A 27,914-nucleotide genomic window follows, 5' to 3' on the forward strand; every position below is an offset into this window, starting at 1 on the left:
CCATTGCAAGATTGCCTCAATCTTCTTGGGATCGACATAAATTTCAGCTCCGGACACCACATGTCCCAAGAAAACCACTTCCTTCAACCAGAATTCATATTTAGAGAACTTGGCATAGAGTTGACTCTTGCGCAAAGTTTGCAACACAATGCACAAATGGACAATATGTTCATCATCATTCTTCGAATAAACCAGGATGTCATCTATGAATACTATCACAAACTTATCCAAGTATGGATGGAACACCCGGTTCATAAGATCCATAAAAACTGTCGAGGCATTAGTCAAACCAAACAGCATCACCAAAAACTCATAATGCCCATAACGCGTCTTGAAGACAGTCTTGGGTACATCCTGCTCCTTAATCCTCAACTGATAGTACCCATATCTCAAATCAATCTTAGAGAATACCATTGCACCTCGTAACTAATCAAAAAGATCATCTATCCGGGGTAAAGGGTATTTATTCTTGATGGTCACTCAGTTCAGCTGACGGTAATCGATACACAATCGACGAGTGCCATCCTTCTATTTTACAAATAGGACTGGTGCTCTCCAAGGAGAAATACTAGGGCGAATGAAACCTTTATCCACTAAATCTTGCAACTGGACTTTCAATTCCTTCAACTCTGCCGGAGCCATTCTATATGGAGGAATAAAAATAGGTGCGGTACCAGAAAGTATATCAATAGGGAACTCAAGCTCTCGATCAGGAGGTAGTCCCGATAAATCATCAGGAAATACATCAGGAAACTCACTTACTATTGGGACATCCTCTAACTTAGGTTCCCCCTTTGAAGTATCAATCACGTATGCTAAATAAGCTGGATACCCTTTTTGCACTAATTTCGAAGCTTTGATGGCCGAGATTACACAGGACAGTAATACTCGACGTTCCCCTACAAACACAATCTTTGCTCCCTCCGAATTTCGAAGAATAACTTCTTTTTGGAAACAATCCACGTTCGCTCGATGTGCAGTTAACCAGTCCATACCCAATATCAAATCAAAATCCAAGATCTCTAGAGAAATTAAATCACCCCTAAATTCTTCCTCACCTACCCTTATCCCACAGTCTCTATAACAACTGTTTCTAACTAGCTTTTCCCCTAAATGGGTGTGAACTACAATTTCTTCCTCTAATGGTGATAGGTTTCTATCAGCAATTGATGCAAATGTCGTACTCACATAAGATCTATCTGAGCCAAAATCTATCAAATCATAAGCATCTTTATCAAATAAAGACATAATACCTGTCACTGTTCTAGGTCAGACCCGTGCCTCATCTTCTGTCACAGCGAATACTCTTGTCGAAGTACGAGTCTGTGGTCTCGAAGGTGGATGCGCTAGGGTATTACTCTCCACACCGGACCGTATGGCTACTCCTTGTCTCGATGGTAACCCAGAAGAATCTCTCCTCTGCATATCAGTGCGAGCTGGTGGAGATGATGTAGCTACAGTGGCTCGTCCTAACCGTGGGCAATTACTCCTAATATGACCTGTCTGTCCACATTGGAAACATCTCGTTGGCCCTCTACATAGCCCACTATGATAATTTCTACAATTTCTGCATCTGTCAGAACCTTCGAAACTTTTCCCAGAACCAATCATAGCAGATCTGCTAAACCTCAAAGGTCTCTGCTGTGATGGTGGAAATGGAGGTCGAGGAGATGTCACGAAAACAGAAGTAGTACTCCCTGAAGTCGCTGAGTCCTTGCCTCTTTTTACTGGCTGACTATAAGACATACCAGGATTTCTCCTTTTTACAAACTCAATTTGAATCCTCCTATTCTCAGTAGCGAGCTTCTCAACCCGTAAAGTCATCTGTACGACCTCCTTATGTGGCTCCCTACTAGTCACTGTCATCCACTCTCTAATCTCATTATGAAGCCCTTCCTCGAAATAATTAGCCTAATCCTGCTCAAATTTCACCAGATCCGGCACATATAACATCAACTCGTTAAAACGAGTCTCGTACTCCTCTACAGTTAGATTTTCCTGTTTCAAACTCAGAAATTCTCTTTTCTTTTCTTTCTGATGAAAATAAGTGAAATACTGACCATCGAACTCCTTGAGAAAATCGGACCATATCTGAGGAATAGTGGAACGGGACTTCACCGAATTCCACCAGATACGAGCCCTCTTCTCTAATAATCTCGTAGCCACCATCAGCTTCATGTCGTCATTTAATCCCATATCAGAGAGAGTCTCTGAAACCTGATTAATCCAGTCCTTTGCCACATTGGCATCCAACTCACCCGCGAAAGACACACAACCTAATTGCCTAGCCTCCTTCAGCTTCTTGGAAATGGATACATCTTGCACTGGTGGTGGAACTAAAGGAGTAGCTGGAGGCACTATAGGTGGAACTTGACTAGTTTGAGCTTGACCAGCCATTGCGGTAAAGAAAGCTGTCAATGCCTGTGCTGTCTCGGTAGGCATGGCGGGAATACCAATAGGTGGCTGAGAAGGTGGAGGACGTGGAGGACTATCGGCCTGCTCAGCAGCAAGTGCTGCCCGAATGGTAGACGCAGTCGATTCTTCCCATACTGCATCTAGCTGATGACGTTAGGAACGACCTCTTCCCCTCTCAACTGATTTAGTGAGAGGTGGGCGTCCGCGTCGAGGAGACATAATAATCTATAAGAGAAAGCGAGCAAGCTTAGGGAACCTTAGGCTCTATATGAAAATGCATGCATTCTATTCCACCTAACCTAACTTAATCCAGGGCCACACTGATACTGTAAATTTTTAAAACAACTTTAAAACTAAAAACTTTGATCTTTAAAACCAAAAGCTCTTATACCAATCGAATTGTCACGGCCCGGTACTCCCCTCGAGCCCGTGACAACTGTCGTGGTGTCCCGGTAGATAGTCATTGCCCGAAATGTCAATCCGAAACCCCACAAGGCTTTTCTATCAGTTTCTCATTTCCCTTGTGAGCAACCATTGTCAAATATCGTGTTCTAAAAGATTTTAAACTGTTTCCAACTAAAAACAAATAAAATATTAATTTTCGTCTCACAGGGGTATTTTGGTCATTTTTTCTCAAAAATTTTGAAACAGGCTAAAACGTAATATACAAGTACAAAACACATAATTCATATTCAAAATGAGTTTAAAAGTCTAAAATCTTCATTTAAAATGAAATTACGGTTATTTAAATATAATAAGAAAATAAAAGAAATATTAAGTAAAATATTTTATTTTCTTATAAAACAATATTTATAGAGTTATACGTGAATAATTTTTATAGCGTAAAAGCTAAATAAATTTATACATACTGAAATACAGTAAGCCAAAATATTTAATTTAATTTATAATAACAAGAGGGCCCCCAAATAAACAAAAGTAAAGAGGACTGTGAACCTACGGTTTGGAAAATGCAGATCCAACGGTAGTCCTCGATGAGATCAGCTATCCACAGTCTATACTGAACCTGAAATGGGTGGAAAGGAAGGTGGTGAGATTATAAAATCCCAATGAGTAAACAAACATTATCATAAATATCTAGAGTTGAGTACATGGAGACAATAAAATAAATCATCGTAAACTGGGTCACAGCATTAGAATACATTTCATTTAAAATATATAAAGAGGCTTATAAATCTCATAAAAACTAGGCTTGTGCCATAAATCCATTCTCGGGGACACCTTGGCCGAGGCATCCTACCGAGACCACCAAGGCTATTAAAATTCACATTTCACATAAATCATATTTTTGTTTTGAAAACATAGTCATTCCTTGGCATTGGTTGAGTTCCCCCTCACGTGGTGGTTTGGCGTGAAGTGAACCCTAAGCTTTACCCCAGGAGATACCCTACGCGCCTCTCCGTTCGAGGTAAGAATATAATGGGGTTTACTGTGCCCCTCTAAAAGGCTGGTCCACAGAAACCCCCTACTGTAGTGATTAATTAATATATATAATCCACCATACAATAAAACTCAATAACATGATATGGCAATTTTGTAATTCGCAGTCTTTCAAGGCAACCAAACAATTTGTATTTCAATACAATTGCCAACTAGCCAATCATGCCCGATTTATCATAAGCCAATCAATTTAAACAATCAAATTGCCACAATTAACAGTCTCCGTGTACTCTATTTTTCAAAATCACTATTAATTTCAAAACAATTTATAATTTAATTTCATTGAAACACATTTATTCATAAAACATGAAAATTTACCTTTTTAAATTCCTTTTTCCATAAAATTCATGAAATCATCTAAAAACCATCCTAGATAATTAAAATGACAGTAAGTTTACTCACAATGTCTAGAATGCAGACTTTCGACGCACTCTGTCTACTGGTCATCGGATGCAATTTCCTTGCCTTTATAAGAGGACTCACCACCTTGACACAGTACAAAATCGAGAAATTCACTACATTGGTACTAAATTGAAATTAAACTAATTTAGACTATTAATGCATAATATGGAATGCAAAAATGCACTGGTAACTATCTAAACTCGGTATTGGCCTAATTCGTCTTATCACCCGATTAAATTACTAACGTTTCCAATTTAATCCCAAATTAATTTTTTTCAGTTTCTATACCTCAATTGCACCCAAATTGACTTAATCTCCCTCAGTGTGTTGCAAATTATCAGTCTCGATAGTAAATTACGAAAATACCCCTAGTGGGTAAAAATTCGTATTTTTGCTCCAAAAATTCCCATTATTTTTCTAGGCTCATAATTCATCATTTCTTAACCAATTCTCCTAGAATAAAAATCAAACTCATCCTCACTCATGCATGGTAAATTCAGCCATTAATGGTTGTGGGAGAAAATAAATTCTTTTCTTGTTGTTTTGTTTCTAAATATGCTAAACTAACTAAAAACACTAACATAACTTAAAATCAAATTAATCTAACAACTTTCTCTCTCCTAACCCATTTTGATCAGCCAACAATTCATCATAAAAACATGTAATTTAAGCATGAAAAATAAGGAGAAATGCTTAAGGAAAATAGATTTCAAGCTTAAGTTGAAAAATTCTACCTTTTTCACTTGTTTTCCTTGATTTTCCACACTTTTTCTCTTGAAATTTCTCACGGTTTGTTCTTCCTTTCTTTCCCTCTCTTCCTTTCTTGGCCGAATATTTGGAGAATAATGGGCTGATTTATGCTGATTTTTAAGTTAAATATTAATTTATCCTAAGCTTGACACATGGCATTTTTTTATTGGTCCCTTTTTAAAATTTTAAAAATTTAAACATTTTATCTCCACCACACGATTAGTCAAAGGTAAAAAATGAAGATAAGAGAAGACCATGTGCTGGAAAAAATGTCCTGATGGTGAAAAATTACAATTTTGCCCCTAAGGTGTCAAAATTACCATTTTACCCCTACACTTCAAATTATACCGAAATAAAAATTTTTCACTTCTAAACCTCAAATCATACTCCAATAAGTCAAATGGGAACAAATAAATCTTTTCTAAAATTACCATTTTGTCTCCATGTGGCAAATGACCATTTTACCCCTGGATAGTGAAAATTTCGGTTTGACTCTAAATTGATCCTCAAACTCCGAATTACCATTTTGAGTCATCCTTGGACTGTGACACTCTTAATTTCACCTTAAAATTCCTATTTGATCTAGTTCGAGGATTAAATCAATTTTGTTGTACCTTTAGGTACAATACCGACTTTTATAAATTTTTTCAGGACTCTCCTAGCATGCAATCATACTATCATCACATGTATGTCATAACTAGTGTTTTATAAGGTCGGGCTTTACAAACATCAACTTGCAAAGCAACAATAGGAGATAAATTAATAATATGTGCAACAACATATAAAGCCTTAACCTAAAAAGATCTAAGCAACTTTGCTTGTGAAAGCAAACATCTAACTCTTTCCATCAATGTCCTGTTCATCCTATCTACTAGGCCATTTAGCTGAGGAGGCTTAGGGGGCATTTTTTTGTGTCTAATACCTTGTTGTCTGCATTATTCATGAAATGGTTCCGGCTATTCACCTCCATTGTCAATACGAATGCATTTTAATTTTTTTCTCTTTTCTCTTTCAATAGAAACTTGAAACTGCTTAAAGACACCAAGTACCCAATCCTTAGTTTTCAAGATATAAACCCAAAGTTTTCTTGAATGGTCATCGATGAAAGTCACAAATAAAATGCACAATCAAATGTTTTTTTCTTCATCGAACCACAAACATTTGAATGCACCATCTCCAGTAACTTTGATTTTCTGGAAAAAGGATGACTTTTAAACGAGACTCTATTCTGTTTCCCAACCAAGCAGTGAACACACTTGTCTAATCTTGCACCATTCAACCTTAAAAGTATATTCTTCTTAACTAAACAATAAGTTCTTTCTCACTAATGTGGCAAAGCCTCTTGTGCCATAACTCTAAAGAGTTGTCACTGTCAACTGCATTAACAACATCAGTAGAGACTGAAAGCTTGGTCTAATATAAACTAGAACGCTTCTTTCCACGTCCCATAATCAAAGAACCATTAGTGAGTTTTCATTTTTCACCACCAAAGGTACTGAAATAACCCTCATCATCAAGAACACTAGTAGAAATCAGATGCAAACAAACATATGGTGCATGTTTAACATTGTTTAAAAATAGTTTTGTCCCAATACTAGTTCCCACACAAATAGTTCCAATGCTAGTCACCCTTGACACGCCATTATTACCCATTCTTAAAGCTCCATAATCACCTAGAGTATAAGATGTGAAAAAATCCCTTCTTGATGTCACATGGGAACAGGTGCCATTGTCAACAATCAAGCTTGTCTCACCACAAACAACATTAATCAAATTTTCATTATGAAAAGTCACAAGATCTTCTGTAGTAATAGTGGCAACACAATCATCATTGTCACTATCTTTTTTTTCGTACTCGCCCTTGTTGCTCTTGTTCTCATTTTTAATTAACAACAAAATCTCTTGATATGTGATAATTCTATTTTATAGAATTATTTTAGTCCAATTTTGTTATTAAATATTAGCTAAGTCCTCAATTTTCAATTATAATTTACTTGTTTTTAGTTATTTTTATAATTAGTTTATTTTTAAGTGAGTTATTTTAATTTTATGTTATTTATTTTTAATTTGATTGTTATTTATTAGTTTTTTATATTTTTCATAGAAGCTAAAAGGAATTGGGCTTAATTTTGAAAAATAAGGTGTTAAAAGACCCGAAAGTTGATTTGCATATACTTTAGTTTTTTCGCTATAACTTGTGCTACAGAACTCCAAATGATGTAATTCTTAGACCATTAGAAAGCTAGGAGACAGAGCTATAATTTTTATGAAGATCACTTTATCCAGTTCTAACTTAAAGATAAAGAAAATCATGTTAGAAAATGGCTAGACATACTATGCTGGGAATGAAAATTTTTTAAAGACTGACAATTGATTTTTTAGGCCTCTCATTATACTTTTAAGCCCAATTAAACCATAGGTTAACTTATGGAACTATAGGTTAAGTTTATTAATATAAATAGGATATTTTTAAGAATATTAGGGTAGACAACTTTTAGAGATTCAAGAAGCTAGAAGTTGAGGCTGAAACTTGGAGATCAAGGCGATAAATATTGTTTTGTTTTCTTCCTTGACTTTTATTTTTCTTGTTACTTTCAATGCTTGAAATTATTATCATGTTATTTGTTTTTGCAATTATAAGTAGCTTATTTCTTTTTCTAGGATTGTAATTGAACTCACATGTAATCTAAAATTTTAATCTCTTTCTTACTTATCTTCAATGGAAATTGAATTATTTATTTCAATTTGTTCTTAATGCTTTTAATTGCTTGGCTACTAATTAAATTATTTAGGAACTTAAACAAACTTGGGAGAGGAAATTTAGTATAAACTAAAATTGAGATAGCATATTATCATAATAACTGATTTGCGTATAGGATAGGGATATACCTATAGATCATATATAGCCAAATTAGAACCTGAACTTAATGAGTCTGTTTTAATTTCAATTCACATAGGAATATAGTGTTTGGTTAAAATAGACATTTTTATAAGATGAGTTAGGAGACCCTTATAAATAATTTAGGACTCTAAGTTAGCAATTCAACCCATTGAAATAAGTTAAGGAAGAGAGGTAAGATTTAGATGAAGTGTGAAGGATATTGTAATCCGAGGCTTGTTGGATTTGATATATACTCAAGTTATTATTATTTTGATTTTTCTTGTTAGTTTAAATTTTAGTTAATTAATTTTAGTTAATCAATTAATTTTGAGTATGTGGATAAGATTAATTTGTTCTAATTTTAGTATTTAGTAAAATTTTAGATCAATTCTATGTGAGATCGATACTCTGCTTGCTTATATACTATCTATTTAATACATATGCTTGCGTAGTAAAATTTTAACTAACAATATGTCTCTTTTTACCGTAATGATGACATTCTAGATTTTTGTACTTAAACTTTAAAAGACCTTAAACTGAGAAGTTGACACCTTTTAAGTTTTTTGTTTCACCTTTTCATTTAAGACAATAGTTTTTACATAGTCCACAATAACAACACCACTAAGAGCAGAACTAGTCAAAGTCACACAAAGATTTTTCCAAGAATCAGGTCAAGTATTAAGCAACCAAAGTCTCAAAATTTCATCTTCAAATTTGACACCCATACTAGATAGGTGGTCAAAACATCTTTAAAATTCACTCAAATTATCAGAGATAGAACTACCTTCCTTGTACCTCAAATTCATAACCTGTTTCAACAAAAACAATTTATTGTTGTCAATTTTAGAGGCATACAAGGTCTCAAGCTTTTCCCATAAATTTCTAGCATGCGAATCATTGGCAATATGATTCAAAACATTGTCATTTACCTTTACCGAATAAAACCATAAACCATCTCATGCTCAAAAGCTCATTCTTCATCAAATTTAGTCACAGGTTTTCGAGTAGCAAATACTGGTACATGTAGCTTTTTCACAAACAATAGATCTTTCATCTTTACTTTCCACTTGTGATAATTTGTGCCATTCAAACTGATCATTCCATTATAATTAGACTCTATCTTTCAACCAAGCTAAACCCACAAATAAAGAATATGCTCTGATACTAATTGTTAGGAAAAAGTATTGATATAACAAAAGCAACAATACAAAATAAAGCCTTTCTCACTTGAAAGAACCTATGAGGAGTAAATATCCAACCAACAAAAATATCTCAGAAAACCGATATAGTTATGAATACATAAAATAAAACCACAAGAAAACAGATGATTTTTAATGTGGAAAACCCCTTCAACAAGAGGGAAAAACCATAAGATCAAGTCCCAAAAAGTAATCTACTATAAAAGATCAATGAGTACAGCAAAGAGTCATCCAACAATTCTAGAACTCACAACAGCTCTTACTCACTATCAACAAAGTGGAAATCACCAAGCAACAATACATAAAATCAAAAATAAAAAGTATCACAGCCCAACAAATATAGGAGAGAAAAATGCAATCTGATTGTATAAATTAAAGCTCATAATGTCAGGAACAATATATTGAAATTTCATCAAAAGTGGACCATAAATTGCCTTTCGATCGATACCATAAAGCAAGCCAAATTTTTTTTTAAAAAAAAATTTCTCAAATTCAATTTTCAAAAACCGAACTGAACTAACCAAATTAATTGGTTTTCTGTTAGTTCGGTTATTTATAGAATTCGGTTTGGTTTCAATTATTTTTAAAAATGAGTTTGGTTAGTTCAATTATTAAATATCCAAAACTGAAATAACCGTTTACATTCCCCTACAAATGGGCATTCGACACTATCTAACCCATCTAAGTAGAATTAAGGTACACTATAGATAAGTTTGGGTAAAGTATGGATCACAATTTTAGTGTATTCGTTATTCGAACTTGATTATAAATAATGAATTTTTAATATTTATTTTATTATTTATATTATTTTTTAGTGTAAGTATTATATATGATTGATAAATTATTTATTTTAGTTTATAAATTTTCTAAATATAAAATTTTCTTTGAATTTACTAATTTAGTTTTGATTAACAAAATCTATAAAAATGATTAAATTTAAATTATTTTTTATTTCAAATAGGGTCAAATTTATAATGAGAGTAGACTTGGTAGTTTTGGACACTACACGAAAAGACATAGAGTTAAACAGGTTTGGGTTTAGTCTGCTCATGTTTTGTGTCTTAATCATGTTTTAACCGTATCAAACACGAGTAACATGTTTAAAATACATTTAAACACGTTTATTAACTCGTTAAAATTAATAGTCAAATATTATTTTAGCCTTACTTAAATAATTTTAAACAATTATTTTAAACGGTTTTTTGAATTTCATAAGGATATTAATAATGTGACATTGGCGAACAAGTTTCCAATTTTAATTTGGGTGTTTGGAATTGTTCATGGTTGATTATGTGATTAATGATATATATTTAATTATAGTTGAAAATTATGGATGATTTTAGATGTTATTAGTATTTTAAGGTTAGATGTTAATATGGATTTTATTAGTATGATAATGAATTTTATGTATGCTAAATTTTATTATATTTAATATTATTATTATTTTGTTATAATTGTTTTTATAAATATAGATTTTAAATTTGAATAATAAAATTATATTTAATTGTAATTATTTTAATTTAATCTTGTTAAACATGTTAAATGTGTTAATCATGTTAGGAAAAAATTATGTTTTATCATGTTTATTAATCGTGTCGTGTCGTATAAAAAATCTTGACATTTTTAATAAACGTGTTAATTATGTTGTATCATATTACTCAGTTATTAAACGTATCTGTATACATATTTTCAGATACTAATACAAATAATTATTTATATCATGTACGAGTTTAACCTTATCGTGTTTTATATCTTAATCGTGTCAACACGATTAAGACACAAGACACGAAAACACAAATTATCATATCTAAACGAGAATCACGTCCCTTTTAACAAAATAAATGGATTCAAGTTTTAATAGGTAATTATCAACCAAAGTTAGATAGGGTATATGTATTAAATTTTATTATCGAATACAGTGTACAAATACCTTGAAATTAGATATCTTACTTGTTACTATACCTTAGATAAAACAAACCTTCACAATTAAGTAACAAATCCATGCACGTTCCATTTCATAGTTTTATTAATTAGTTTGTCAAGCTTGAGGAATTTTCCCCCTTTTTTGTGAAAGTTCTGGATCCAATTTCAATTATATTGAAGTGCTTTTCTAGAAGCAATTATATGCTATCTATTATTATATTATCAATGAAAATGCCATAGTAAGTGTTCTTTTGAGAAGCAGAATATATATAGATTAATTCCAAAAAAAAAAAAAAGAGGGGATGAGGGTATCCCTTTACAATGGACAAAAAGAACCCAAAGCAACATCAAAATCATTGTGTAGAAAGGGAGCTACTTGGATAGACCAGCATTTACCTTTGGTCCAGCCAAGAAGAAAAACGCCATGGTAAGTTGCCCGTGCGAAGGCGATTCATAAAGTCTCCCAATTTCACTTTCAACTACATTGAAAGTTTAAAAGGTTAAATATTGGTTTTTATCCATAAAAGATTTCCTTTAAGTTCAACACGTCTAAGTACCTTTAGTTAGTTAACCAACCAATAAATATTTAATTATAATTAAATAGTGCCGGTTCTCGAAGGTAGGTTGAATGCATGCGTAATAGTCTTGTTCTTAGGAAGACACATTAACCCTTAAAAATTGGATACTTTAAATTATAAGTTTTGAATTCGAATCTTGAAAAGAAAAAGAAATGAAATTTATGAGTGGAAAAACCATTATAAAACCCAAAATCATTGGTTAAATCTTTTGAATTTAGTTAGCAATACCAAATGGAAGTTGTGGTCTTAATCTCTGCTATAAATGAAAAAGAGAAAGTAGTTGCATTTATATGTGTGCAAATAGATTTTCGAATCTGAATAAATTTAGAAATATTGTCTTTTATTTATAAACGTTATAGGTTTTCGAATTCCACAAATGAATTATTAATGAAAGATATCTGTTCAAGTATTTATATTAGTTATTAATTTTTTTTATAATTAAATAGGCACGTATTAATCACATAAATCTATTTGAAAAATTAAAAACTCTTTTATTGACGTATAGAAAATTTTCAATAAATCTAATAGTTAATGTTATTAGATGTCTATATTTTCAGGTAAAACTTGGGTAATATTTTTTAGGTCAAGTTTATGAGATTTTTTATTAAAAATAATTAAATAAATATTAAAATTTAAATTTAAATCGATAAATTCAAAAACTTTGTTGCATGGATTAAATGTAGAGATTTTGAAATAGTTTAGAAAAGTTTGGATACTTTATTTAAATAAAAAGTTTTATTGAAAATTATAATAAAAATTTTTACTGTTCAATAAGTATTGATCAACACTTTTTATGTATAAATATATTCATGAATTTTATTTATTTATCGATTTTGATTTTGAAGTTTAATTTTAAATTGAAAAACTCGCAAACTTGATGACTTAAAACACCTTACATTACCGCTATTTAGAAAAAGAAAAACCGTACATCACGTTTTCCTTTGGTATTTGGAAATGAAAAAAACCTTATCTTTAGCGACTGCCGCCATGACTAAGTCCAGTCACTTTCATCAAAAGTCAACGTTGCTCGCCTGTAACTCACTGTAACAAGGAAATGGTTTTGTTCATGTAAAAGACTCTCATTAAATAATATAATAAATGCTTGTTTTACTATATTAATGAAGATTATTAATTACCAGAAATACAAGAAAAATTTATGAGCTGAATTTCAATTTTTTGTCAAATTAATATATAACCTAAACGTAGGTATATATAAATATGTATTATAGATATGTTCAAAGAAGGATACTTGAATATTATGGATTTAAGAAATACTCTTTGAGAATTTAATGTTAATGGTAAATATATGTATTCTTTAATCAAGTAGTTAAATTTAAATCTTGATTTTTTTGTATTAAAAAGAAAAGAAAATAATTAGATAATCAATCAAAGGGAAAACAAAGTTTTGATCCATTCAAACATTGAAATTGTTGGTTTCCATTGATTATATTTTTTGGGTGAAATGCCATTAAGCTTAATTAATAAGCATGCTTGGTGCATAAGTATTCATGCATGCATTTGATTGAGAAGAATGAAAGAAGTTTCCGATACCCGGACTGAGATGGCAGCTTTGTTGAACAACTCCAAGGAACTTCTTCTTATCCCAGACGTCTCTTGCCTGCCCTAATTCAACCGCTATTTTTGCCTTGTCAGCCTCAACGTCGTCAACACCAAAACAGTCACTGATGGCGACGTAACTACACTTTTTTCTTTGTTTCTTCATTTACTTTATTAATAGTAATCATTCTCATGCCTCGTAACTTTTACTTTTCTATTTTTTTATTATTGTTTATTTCTCTTACTGAATGTTCCAAGGCTAATCCCTTGCTCTATGCCAACTCAAAAACCATCCTTTACTACAAGGGCCTCCCAAAATGCCTATATTCTTCTAACAAAACATTCCAATGTATAGAATTTGAGATTACATATATCAAGATCTCCATCAAGTTCAAATCTTACCATTACTATTTTTGTTTTAATACTTTTGTCTTCACTTTTTTATCTCACTTGATTTATTCAACAAATTTAATGGTGAGATCTATCTTTCTTTTTTTCTTTTTGAATACATAAGATGTCGGAAAAGATTTACTAATTTGTACCAACACAAAAATGTTGAGACTAATAATATTTCTCTTTTCTTCTAATCATTTGTTTTAAAGAAGAGAAATCGTAATACTAATTACTAATGTGTTATTAGACTTGTACACAGATCGGATGATCAATCAAGCTTGTGGGTCTGACTTGATTTAAGCCAAGTCATAGACAAGATTTTTTAAACTCAAATTCATCGAAGATATTACACTGTATTAATAAAAAGTTTATTTTTATTTAATTTTAAAATTTAGTTTTATTATATAAAATATTAAATATTATAACAAAAATATTTTAAATATTTTAATAATAAATTTAATTTAAATGAAAGGATTAAACAAGTGACCTAAATTTAATTAGCAAAAATATCAACCCAATCCAATGTAAACGAGAAGTCCCCTATTATGTGCCTTCCATCAAAATGAGATGGAAAAAGAGAGCGTAGTAAGTATAATACAAAAATAAGAAGGTATAATAATAAGTAGAAAATCCTTTATATTGCATCATAGGCTTGTAAGAATGAGGTTGATTATGAATACCGTCCGTCATCATGTCCACAGATTTATATTCCTTTGGAATGGTTCAGAAATATAGACCTATTTAATTTGGCCGGTGGCACCCACTAACCCAATAACTCAATATTCAGTACTTGATGCCATTTGCTTCATTTCCATCTTGACTCCAATCCAATTTGGATGGATATGCCCAATTTTCTCATTGACATCGAAGCTGCATGGAGACTAGCCTTGTTCTCTGATTTTCGCCAATTGGCTCTCACTCCAAATCTTCTCCAAGGATACCAATTTTTGCCCTTATTTCTACATTCATTAATTGTTTTTGCTTTGCCCGTCATGCACGCGTGAAATTGTATTGTGTACAATGAACATTGCTATGACGTGTAACCAAGACATGGATGTGAAAATATCCCAAGCCTGTGAAACTCTTTCTCACTCAACCACCTTCATGATTTCAGTCTTTTCGGGAGTAAAAGATATTTTAGGGCCATTTGTTTTATGGATTATTCCGACAACGTATTTTCGAGGGTCAAAGATTAGTTACGTAAATAACTTATACTAGTCTATAATCATGGCATAATTTAATGAGTAATTCTATGAATAAGAATCTAAAAATCTTTACTCTAATCCATCCCAATCCCATCTCACCTGACTCTTGCCACATGCCCTAAACCAAAGTGGCATTGTAATTTTTTCTCTCTCTAAATAGCAATTATGAACTCAAATCTTTATTCTGAAGAAAAACAGTGTTGCATCATGTGTTAAGGTGTAAGAAAATATAAGATTTAGGGGTTGGTTTCTCCAATCTTGGAAACTAGTGATAGCACAATTGAAAGATCATCTCCAATATTATTGTTGAAAGATGACTTTAGGACAATGTTGAGGAGAAATGTAAGTTTGAACAGAATGAATCCTTTAATCTTTTTTTGACGAAATAGTAACAACCATTAGATTTCGATTTCTAGTATTATTGTTATATGTGCATACCATTATTCTATTTACTCCATAAATTAAAATTTCATTTCAAATTCAAATGGACGACAAGTTACAAGTTTTTGTTGTGGCTTTGCATTTGAGTATTTCTGCTGGTTTATATACCTCGACTATATGCGCTGCGTCATAAACGGTATGATGGTTTGACCTTTTGACGGTAGGAAAAAATAATTGAAATCATCGACGAGATAAAAGGCGCAAGGACAATTTTAGGAGAGAGAGAGAGACAGAGAGTCAAGTGTCCACCAGTTTGTCTACACGCGCTCTATTCCTGGGCAAATCTCTGTTCCCACAACAACAAAAGCAAAGCAAAAACAAAAACACCAACAGCATCATTAAGATTTTCAAGTCAATATTCCTGTCTTCCTCCAGGCTCTTCAAGCTCCAATTTTTCCCCATAATTCATTCGTCCCTCTCATTCCGAATTCACTTCTGAAAACTTTTCCTTGTTCTTTAATTCTTCTAGTTTCATACCCCATGAAAAAGAGCAAATCCAAGAGTTTCTTTCAAAATCTAATCAAACCTTTCATGTTCAACTCAGGCAAAGGTAGATTGAAAAACCCATTTTTTTTTTTTAAGTTTGATTCTTTTCTACATGTTTGATGGTATTTGGGTTCTTTAATCTGTGATCAGAGGGGCAGAATGAAGAGGACTTGGAGCAAATAGCTCAACAAGAGCAAAAGCACTTTCCTTTTGAGACTTTAGTTGCTGCGACCAAAGATTTCCACCCTCATCACAAGCTTGGTGAAGGAGGTTTTGGACCTGTCTACAAGGTAAGATCCCACTGCTGAAACTCTTATTTGGTTGCCTTGAAAATAGAGGGAAAGTTCTGCTGAACTTGATCAATTTTTGATTTATTGAATATTTCTTTTGTTTGCATTAAGAATATGATTGATATGATACCATGAATTGTTATAGATACTGTTAAAGGAGAAATTTGTACTTTTCCAGGTATTCAAAGTTTCAATTTTTGTATATTAGAAACCTAAAGAGAAGCAAATAATGATATACCTTGCCCAAAAATATTCTTGACCATTCCATTCGGACTATTAGCTTTGATAGAGAATGAACCTTTTGTCCTAATAACTCAAGCCAGTCAAACCATTGAGCTGTTTTCCCCCTTTGGATTAATCTCATCTCAGCTCCTAAAAAAGTGGCAAAGCATTCAAAACTTTAATTTAAATTGGGGAAGGAGCTAGAATTTTTTGTTAGGGTAGTTGGTTCATTGAACCCTCTCTACATTTCCAGTTATCAGTACCTTCACCAAGCTTACCTCATGTTGTTCTCAAGTAATTTTCTGGTTTCAAGAAGCAGATGTCTTTTGTTGATCAAACTAGACCGTGAGAAATTTCTCTAACTTGAGGGCTGTTCCTTAATTTGCAGGGGAAGTTAGATGATGGTAGAGAAATTGCAGTGAAGAAGCTATCTCATAGCTCAAATCAGGGGAAAAAGGAGTTCCAGAATGAGGCTAAGTTGCTATCACGTGTGCAGCACCGTAATGTTGTGAATCTTTTGGGTTATTGTGCACATGGCACGGAAAAGCTTTTGGTATACGAGTATGTCACTAATGAGAGTCTAGACAAGCTTCTCTTCAGTAAGTTACCATAATTCCTTTCCTGTTTTCTGCTTTTTTTTTTCTTCCATTGACCCATCTATGCTTAATAGCAGATTTTGCTTATGAGAATAAAGCATAATTGGGTAATTTCATAAATTTTGCATGATTTAGCTTTCTACTTTTGCAACTTTTTGTTTGTTTCTCCGTATTCTGTCTTTTGTTGTTCTTTTCTGCTTCTTTGGTGTGTGTGCATTGTTGCCAGTTTTCAGACATCTAAAAGAAACATTGTTTGGCCTAGACAAGTCACCTAATGGAGATGGAAGGTGATTGTGGGCATGCGTATTTATCAGATATATCAAAGTAGGATGAGTTGGCAGATATTGGCGCAACAAATATTTCTAAGTGTCAGGACACTCCAACCTTGAAAATTACTATGTATATGTTCAAACCCTAATAGAATAGGAATAAAAAGAAGACATTAGTATAGAACTAAGATGGTATAAACTTTTCATTTATAATTTACCAAAAGAAAATTCTGCTATCAACTTTTCAAAATTGCAGTTCTTTATCCAAAAATATGCGCAGGGTAGGAAAGGCAGTTACTAAGTTAAAACATTCTGAATGCTGATGGCAATGCTGGTCTTTGTTACAAAACTAGCTTTAAATGTAGTTTTTTTTTATTTCTCTTTTTTTTTCCCTCTAAATTTATACAAGTTCTAAGATGATTAACTTGCACTATAGCCAAAACAGATTTGTATAGGTAAAAAATCTGTTTCAAACATCCTTCAAAAGAAGAAAATACAGTTCAGGTGTGTGAGAACTCCAAATTCTTATTTCAAACATTCTTAAAACGATATGGATTGAGCAATAGAAACACGGCAGAACTTTTGTTTTAAAAAAGAAACTAACTCTTATGTTTCTCAGAAGGAGATTTTTGGAGTAAGAAGGGAAATTTCAACTTATGTTTCTCTAATCTTGATGCATTTTATAGTTGAGAAACATTTGAAAGGGTGTTAGATTATGAGAAATTAGCAATTGGATTGAGTTGGAAGGCTTTGGCTAATGACTGATCTGTCCTGCCATCAATGGGTAGAGATCAAGAATAATGTTTGAATAAATAGATAATAATTATTTTTATTTCTCACTTTTAAGTTTTGACTAAATTTTTCAATGTTCATTTTAGAAATAGTATTTAAAATTTATTTGGATGACACTTTACCCTAACATTTGTTGGCTAATATGTTTCTTTTTGGCATGTTATGATCTTGCGCTATACAATGGGAGGTAGCCCTCTCCCATCACATTAACCCCATCCCTCCCATTCTAGGACTGGAACCTGAGACCTCCAAGTTAGAGACAGAAATTCTAACCCCTGGGGTGTTCCCTTGGTGACATCTAGTATGTACTTAACTGTACCTGTTGTTTATACTGAGCTCATTGTAAATCAAACGTGTTTCTAGAGGACATGATGAACCATCATTAGGGACATGCAATAGTATTTCTATATGATCTTAAATGTTGAGATTGAATGATGGTTCTTCTAGACTTTCTTTTGTGAAACTTAATTGCAAGATTGTGTGCTTGAAACTGGTGGTTTTTTATTACATTATTGATCATTAGCTACTCAAAAGATCGGTTTCATGAAACTCCAGTTGTTTGTGTAATGTAGAGATAGTTGTTTGACGCAAATCTGGATGGAGTTTGTCAAAGGACTGAACCTTGAGGTGCTGCTTTAATTTCCCCCAGCCCTCTTTTTCACACATGTGCTTGATCTATTTTTGTATTTTATTTTATTTATATAGATTTATTTCTGTCATGTTATGTTGTACTCCAGCCTCAAAATATAAATCTTGGTATTGTGGTGCTGGTTTCTAGCCCCCAGAGTTTGTGCAAATATGGTGGATAATTGCCTATGAAGACTTTTAGAAGTTTTCATTCTCTTCTAACATCTAAAATGGATTTTCTAATCTTCCTTAAGAGCTGGCTTTTCATTAGACTTGACCAAATTTTATAATATGAACTTGAATTGTATACTCCAAGAAAAGCAATCTATTGACCAATTCTAGCATAAACTGGGCTGCTGTGAGTGGAACTAATCACCAGTTTTTAAACCCATAATCTGAAAACTAAGTTTATTATAAAAATTAAGAACATGAACAAATAACATGATAGATATTGTACTCATTGTTTTTATGGGTGTGAATAGAATTAATCAATGCACTTTTACAGTCATAGTAATTATGATTGTGATGGGTGTTTTATGTAGAATCCAATAGAAAAGAGGAGCTTGACTGGAAGCAGAGGTATGATATAATCACAGGCATTGCACGGGGTTTGCTTTACCTTCATGAAGACTCACACAATTGCATCATTCACCGGGATATCAAGGCAAGTAATATTTTACTTGATGATAAATGGGTCCCAAAGATTGCTGATTTTGGCATGGCTCGCCTCTTCCCTGAAGATCAAACGCATGTCAACACCCGTGTAGCTGGTACCAAGTATGTCGTCTATACTAAGCATGATGAGGTCCACACGTTTGTGACCTTGTAATTTCATAATACCTATCCCTTTGTCCTAAGGTGTTTATTTAACAAAATTCTGTTTATTTTAATATTTGGAAACAGTGGATATATGGCACCGGAGTATGTCATGCATGGACATCTGTCAAAGAAGGCAGATGTTTTCAGCTTCGGAGTTGTGGTTCTGGAGCTGATAAGTGGCCAGAGAAACTCATCCTTCAATTTAAACGTGGATGCTCAAAATCTACTTGATTGGGTAAGAACAAGATTATGATCTGATCATTCATTCAATTAGGATAACATTTTGTGATTCATGGCATTCGGGTTCTTGAATGTTGGCATCTCGTAAGACCTTCTGTTGGGCTAGGGTCTTCTTAGTGCCAATGTGATTTGGCTGGTGAGCCTTAGGATCGCTCATGCTGTGCTTTTTTGGACATGCTATGGACTTTTTCCTACCAAGAAAATCAACATCAGGGAGACTTTTTAATGATCTGCGAGTTGAACTGGCATAGTGCCATATTTTGCCTTTATGTTACTTTGAGTCTGTCTAAGTTAGGTATATAAGTACCCCACCGCATGTGTGAGAGGGACTTGGTCAAAAATAGGTAGCCAAGAAATCTAGTCCCGTGGCATGCACCGGAAAATAGGATTCATAGTACATCATGTCATCAAACATGGAGAAAAGTCTTCGTTGCAAGAATTATTCAAACAATAACTTTATGAGAAAAAAAAAATGTCAAGGTTCAGAAGAAAGGCTTAAGATTAATTTAGTAACTGGTTGGTGGTTGATGTTGCAGGCATATAAGCTTTACAAGAAAGGCAAGGGCTTGGAGATCATGGACCCTGCCTTAGCCCCATCAGTAGCCCCTGAACAGGTAGCTATGTGCATCCAAATAGGGTTGCTATGCACACAAAGTGATCCCCAATTACGACCCACAATGGGCCGGGTAGTTGTTATGCTGTCAAAGAAACCCGGCAGTATCGAAGAGCCAACCAGACCTGGAGTCCCGGGTTCTAGATACAGAAGATCCCGCAGGCCTCCTGGATTCTCATCCACTCTCGGATCTTCAGGTGATTCAGATAGCCGTACAAGTGAATCAACCTTCAATACTGCTTCTGCTTCTGCTTCTGCTTCAGCTCTTGCAAGCCCCTTGAGATCAGACCCGCATGGAAAGCGCCCCATGCAGAGTTAATTTTGATGTAGATTTTTGCCTTTTAGTTATTCTTTTCTGTATTATAGATGCGTTAGTATCTATTTGCCGTTGGTATGTAAATGTTAATCCCTATTACTTAGCGAAAGCGATGGTGTAGAGCTGACTATGATTCTTTCAAGTGGTATATAAGAAAGGTTCATGAATTGTCGCACTAGAGATTTTTTAGTGCTATAATAGTGGTTTATATAAATATACATATATATATATATATTACATACATGTTGTAAGAGGGTTAATATTTGATCTCAATAACTCATATTCACTACAAATTATAAGTTCCAAATTGATCACCTATTTCCATAACATAAATTCAAGTTAATATTATTCAACCAAATTAAAAATTATATTTGAACAAAAACAAACTATTGTTAATAAAATATATATTTGAAAATTTTAAGTTTTAATTTTGTTTTTCTCAAAAAGAAAATCAGCATTTTCCTTTACAATAATTAAAATATGAATGTTGTGTCCTACTTCCGTCACGCGGGCATAAGACAGTCTTGGAGATTAGGTTTTGATAGAATTGAATCACAAGCAATGGAGTTATTCATAAAACTATAACATATCTTCTTTTTTTGCCAGAAACTAGAATAACATAAATATGACGAATTTTTTCTTTTTCCTTTTTTTTTTCTTATAAAGAATTGAATTTCCATATGCCTCGAAGATATGTACCCCTAAGTACACTCCTTGGCTAACGCCAAAGTCTCTTCCTCTGCACAAAAAAGAGTTACAACATGTTTGGTCGGGCAATGATTATTTCATTCCCCCTATTCCTTTATTATTGACTCTTCCTCAATATTAGATATTTTGGTTGAAACATAATAAGTTAAAAAATGTTCAAATAAAAATATTCTTAATCATTTTGTGAAATGATTACTCTATGTATAATAAAACCTAACTCTAACATATAAAAGCTTTTCATTTCTTCTTTTTCTTTCTTACTCTTTCTCATCCGCCACACCCTTCTCTCTAAACTTCCTCCACTATCGTCGTCTTTTGACAGCAGTGACTTACTAGTGACTCCAACCGTTGGATCTAGTCACAAGGAGCTTCGGATTTGGCACTCTATTCGTCTGATATCTGGTTGTAGAAGTGTCATATTGATGCTGCATTGCGTCGGCTATATCTCCCATGGTCAGTTAGAAGAAGAAGAAAGAAAATAAGAAAAAGAGATAAAAAAAATAAAAATAAAATAAAAAATATATTAAAGTTATAGTTTTAAATTATTAATCTTTCAAATAAATTATACAAATTAGAGTTTTAATTATAAACCATAAATTTTCAGTATTTTAAAAATGAAAATACAGATTAAAAATAAAATTAAAATAATAATATTAAAGTTTTTATATATATATATATATATATAAGGAATAATATTAAAGTTTTAATTACAAATTATTAATATTCTTAGTAAATTATCAAATTATATTTTAAAATTATAATAAAAAATAATTTTTTTATAACTTATTCTTTTGTTATTCTAAATTTATTTTTACCAATCAAGCATTGAAATGATTTCATAATGATAATTTCATTTTATGAATCAAATTATATAATAATAATTATTTTTATTTATTTTATTCTTACAAAATAAATATTTCATTATTCTCCTATACCGATCTGCGAAGCGAAGGTGCCCTTAAGAGTTTCCTATTCCCTTCTGCCGCCGCAAATTCTTTTCATCATTAAACCTTGCATCCAAGGTAAATCTTGAAGAGAGTCCCTAATCTTAAGATGACAAGCAAGTAGCCAAGTTTTAGATTCTTTTAGGCACCCTCTCGTTTCTGGTAATGTACCCGTCCTTACGAATCTGGGTTGCATGCTGGACCGCAAGGCCACTGCCCTACACGCTCGAAATGCTGAATATAGATAAAGATAACCCTAAACCACATGTTGTTTTGAATGTAAACTTTACGAATGATTGCTTGTGATGCTAGTTTAATTTCAATACTTAATTTGCTTTTTATTTTAAATATTTTCTGTTAATCTATATAAAACATTGTTTGATGTGAATATGTGATCATGTGCAATATATGTCATCGATAATTAGAAAATAGTTCTTAGTATTAACCTAATCGTTTACATTACGAATAGTCAGGTTGGATTAGATTTTTTTTTTAATTCAAAGTCTTCAAAATCAACAACCTGACATCATTAGATTCATGGATGGGTGAATTTTTATTGGTTAAATAAGGTCAAATACTCATTTTTAGGATTTAACGTTATCAAATTTTTTATTTTTAAGATTCAATTTATTATTTCATTTAGAATTGCATTCAATCTTTTCAATTTTACACGTTTAAGAAAACTTGATGATAAAAATTAATAAATTAACATTATTAGAATTAAGAAATTTTGAAGTTATATTTATTGAGAATTACATTTTTATAATAATCAATACTTTCGATATTTTCTTGAATGGCTGGTTAAATTATATAATTAGTTCCTATGCTCTATTGAGTTGGTGGATTTAGTCCATTTATAATAATTTGTCAAAATTAAGTTTTTATATTTTTCAAAATTAACAATGTTAATCTAATATTTTAAAATTTTTTTGTTATTTATATTGATATGACGTTTGGTTTTATTGATATAGCATTTTCTTGTTGACGTAGTGATGTAACATTTCCTTAATGATGTAATAATAGTACCGATATGACGTGACCAATAAATTACATGAATTTTATAAGTGTGGACATTAAAATATCTAATATGAGTTAATGGTTAAAAATAAGATTGAAAAAGAAACAAATCAAAAATACAAATAGATTTTTAGGATTTATAGACAGAGTGTTGCGAGATGAAGAATTCAATTTCTGTACTCCATAATTTAGAATAATGAAAAGAGTGTTGTGGAATAAATAAAAAAAATCACATCAATAAGAAAATACTATATTAATTGTCAGTATAAATAATAGAAATTTTTTAATACTGTTAATAATTGGATTGACTTTATCAATTTTAGAAAATATAATAACTCAAGTTTTAATTATATATAAATTAAATTCATTACTTTACCAAAGTACAAGACTAATTATATAATTTAACCTAAATGGATAAAAGTTCAAACACCAGATTTTACCATAGAACTTTCTTTAAATGCACTAGGAAATTAAAAAAAAAAAGAAGAAGAAAAAATTATATATGTTGATAGATAGGTCTCGCATTCATTTGAGATTGTATTACAATTACTTATTGTTTCAATTTCCTTATTAAGAAAATGTAAAATACACTGACATCTTTAACTTTTGATCATAATTACACGCCGGTACATTAGTATTCAAAATGGATAATTTGCCTCAAACCTATAAACGATGTTAATGCTAAAACATGACATATCCAAAATATCTTTCTTCTTTTTCCACTCTTTTTCTTTCTCTCAGATCAACTAACGACACTACCTTACACCAACTGGCCATCCAGTAGTTGAATCTAGCCGTGAAATGCCAGATTCAGTTGAATCTCCCCAAAAGAGCACCAGATCGTGCTCCCCAAGGGAGTGTCAATCACCGATTGGTATGGGGTGGTCAACCAACAAGAGATAGGTAGAGAGAATATGAATTAGGGAGAAAAAACTTAAAAATGAAAAATTATAATTTATATAGTGATTATTTTTAAAATTAATAACAGATAAAATTATCTTTAAAATATTATTATGTCATCAAATTAACAAAAATATTGACGATTGATTAAGAACATAATTTATGTGTTCAGCAAAAGATATTTTTTGGAATGAATTCTCCATTTTGAATACTAATAAATTCATGTGTAATTACGATCAAAAGTTGAATATATGAATATATTTTACCCTTAAAAAGAGTCTAACAGCATAATGGATAAGCCTAGCTTAGCAGTGATTACATGTTGTCATGCTATGTGTGTTTGGTGTTTATGAGTACCACCATGGAAATAGTTGAAAAAAGTCTGTCCCCTCTCATTTTATCTAAAATCATGGTTGACCATTCAAATCCTCTATTATGAAATTATTTTCCTTTTCAAGAATCCATTGAATAGATCTATCGGAAGCTTCTTAAAGTTTTATCTTAAAATTATTCGTTCAATCCTACAAGTGTACCCATATTCATCATGAAAAGGCTTTTGCCTATACCAAAAATGAAAATAAAAGGAATTTTGCCCCAATATGATTTTGATATCATTATAATGTAATCTTTAATGTTTTTGCTTCCATTATATCGTCCTTTAAGAGTTTTATTACTTAAAAAATATCTTTAAATTATTTTAAAAAATTTAAATAAATTTTTATTATTTTATTACATTCAATTAAATTTTTATATTTTTATTTTAAGTTAAAAGCGAAGCGTCCCATAGTGATGGAGGAGGCCCCCTAAAAATTTTAAAATTTTTTATATTATATATATTTAATTATCTTCCAAAATATTTTTTTATTGAATAATTAATACAAATAAAAAAATAAAATAACTTCACAAATCTCATTTAATTTTACTCTAACTCTTAAATTTTTCTTTAACTTTTTTAATTTTCTCCACACCGATTTCCCTCTCTTTCTCTTATTTTTTGTCTTTTATTGTAAAATTACGAAGAGGTAAAGTTTTTTTATCTTTTTTTTCTATTTATATTATTAATATTATTTATATTTGTTTATTTTTTCAATTCTATTTTATTTACTCATATATTCTGAGTTTTTATAGATTTTCTTTTTCAAATTTCTACGAACCATCAATCATATTTTTCTACTTGCTATGTTCGTTTTTTCTCTCTTTATGTTGATTTTATTTTCAATGATTTTAGTCTTTAAAAATTAAAAAATTATTATGTAATTCTCAAATATGAGTTGTAGCGTTGCATTATTAGTTGTTATTTAAAATTTCACCAATATATCATTTGTTTTATTAATCTTTATTATATAAGAAGAAATTATCTTGAATATATCTTTTTTATGTGTTTTACTTTTTATATTTAATTGAATGAAAATTATCTTTGAGTATTTAGTATTTCAACAATCTTGATTATATAAACAAAAATTATTAATTTTATATGTCGTATTTAACTATTTATATTTTATACATTATTTCTCTTTGCCTTTGACCTCTTAACAAAAATTAACTAGCTTCGTCTCTGTTTTGAGTTAATAGATTTTTGCTTCGTCCTAATCTCCAACGAACCTGAAATATGTGGACTTGCTGGATATTGAAGAAAGCATGAGTTCTAGATTTTTTGTTTGGACTTGCTGCATTTATATGCCCAGAAAGCAATTATATTTCTTTAGGGTTGATGTTTTGCTTTTCACCTTTTCCAATTGCTTTATTCATTTCATTCAATTAGCAAGTGAGCCATTGCTAAACAAATCAAAGATTTTACCTCATCATCTATTATTATTTTTTGAAAGTAATTTTCAAATAGAAGAGTGAAATAAATATTAAGAATTAAACTAAGAAGAAGAGTAATATAAATATTATTTTGAAGAATCAAAATTAAGAATTCAAGATTTTACTTTCCAAAAAATATTTAGGATTTTGAATCTATTGTTGTTGAGGGAAGAAGAGGAAGAGATTGAATAAGAGAGAGTTAGAGGGATAAAAAACATCTTTTTTAAATTTTTTTTAAAATTAATAATATTTTTTTGTAGGTCCCTTAAATTTTTGAATTAAATTAAAAAATTAATAATATTTATTTTAAAATCTCTTAAAATTTTGAATTTATTTTTTAATAAGGTGGCATGATCTTATGCTTTGACAATGTATAAAAATTATACACTATCAGCGTATCAAATATAAACCCTTGTTGACTAATTATTTTAGTTAAAATGCTACTTATTATTTTATATCATATGACACTAACATGTCATAATAGATGATGATGTGGTATAATAATATGATCATGTGGCATTTTTCACTCTCCATGTTAGCTCTACATCAACATTGTTAGCGCCATGTGGGTATAACATGATAAGTGATATTTTAACTAATTACAATTAATCAACCGTTAGTAATAAGAGTTTATTTGATTCAAAAAAAATATAAAGACTTAATTGAACGTAAAAAAAATTATTTAAAATTTTTGAATAGTTCAAAAACTTTTTCAAATTACTTTCAATTGTAATTTTTAGTTGTTTTTAGTTGTAATCACCGGTTATAATTTTATTCAAAATGGTGCAATGACATAATTCAACTGAAATTTATAGCCACACTCCATGACATTTATATGTATTGAGATACAAGAATTAACTTTTCAACAAAATCTATTAAAAGAAATAAAAACCTAAAATTATAGTATGACGGTCTTTAAAATGCAATAATAGTATATTTCTAAAGGAACATCCTAATGGACAAGATGGAGGACTTGAGATTTAAATTTGGAAATTTTGAATATAAATTCTGAGATTGATGAATATGGTACAAAGTAGTTACTTCACATTATAGTGCTAAATATAAACAAATACATAATAACATAATAGTATTAGTTATGTATAAATAGAGATTTTCAAAGACCAAACTATTTGTGTAAGTCCAAAAACTTGACTCAACTCGGATCTAATTAATTTTAGGTTTGAGCCAGCACAGCCTGACAAAACAAATATTATATTAGAAATATTATATTTTTGATTAATATAATTAAATGACGGAATTGAACTCAAACTTAATCTTAAAAAATTAATACATATGGTTAATATGACCCGAACCAGGCCATAAAAACTGTGGCTAAATGAAAAGGCAGAAAACCCCAGCCAAATTAAGGAATGAGACAAGACGAAAGGGACACACATTCATAAAATCCTAAGCAGCAGGCAGAGGAGAGTAGGCATCTGATCTGATGTCTCTAATCCACAAAAACAATCTTTCTGTTTCTCTGATTTGAAATAGTTGTACGGTTTGGATAACCTTTGAAATGTGGACACTGAGAGACACCCGGGCTATGATGGGGTACCATCACGCCCACATTCCTCTCTCAAAAGTCAACTCCTTTCTCGCCGCCCATTCGTTTCCAACTCCTCCTCCAAGGTTTCACCCAATTCCCCACTCACACTCAATCATCACCTCCTTGTTCATTCGGGCCCCACCTCCCCGCACTTGGATGCCCGATCCGCCTCCCATAGAATCCACCCCTCGTGATCCCATCAACGTGGCGTTTTCTCATTTGTCCGAGTAAATCCGGAAACCCTTTTATGTTCTACTCGGCCAATAAAAAATCGACACGAAAAACTAGTTTTGTAACCGATGAAATCGAAAAAGAAAGAAAGAAACTCATAAATCCCAAATTCAGAAACCTTCCAATCCTAGTTCAGCTCCCTCCCACGTCATCGATCCTCGTATCCCATATGAAATAAACTACATCCGTTAGATATAAACCGAGAGTTAGGTATCCCCAGCCGTTGGATCATAGCTCCAACCCGTCTTCTTCATCTCATCCTCCTTTCATCCGATCACAAAGCCTCT

The 27,914-nt window shown here is 31.5% G+C and overlaps 1 protein-coding gene across 1 annotated transcript; it reads left to right on the plus strand.

Moving 5' to 3' along the window:
- The first annotated feature begins 15,425 nt into the window (after positions 1-15,425).
- Positions 15,426-20,647, plus strand: LOC18609833 (Protein kinase superfamily protein). Its single transcript, XM_007045149.3, has 6 exons — positions 15,426-15,752; positions 15,839-15,978; positions 16,589-16,799; positions 19,027-19,261; positions 19,388-19,538; positions 20,080-20,647. The coding sequence occupies exons 1-6, from the start codon at positions 15,683-15,685 to the stop codon at positions 20,473-20,475; spliced, it is 1,203 nt and encodes a 400-aa protein (XP_007045211.2). The 5' UTR covers positions 15,426-15,682; the 3' UTR covers positions 20,476-20,647.
- Positions 20,648-27,914: the final 7,267 nt, after the last annotated feature.

The sequence above is a fragment of the Theobroma cacao genome, chromosome 2, assembly GCF_053813885.1.
Source record: "Theobroma cacao isolate CCN51 chromosome 2, ASM5381388v1, whole genome shotgun sequence".
Taxonomy (NCBI): Eukaryota; Viridiplantae; Streptophyta; class Magnoliopsida; order Malvales; family Malvaceae; genus Theobroma; species Theobroma cacao.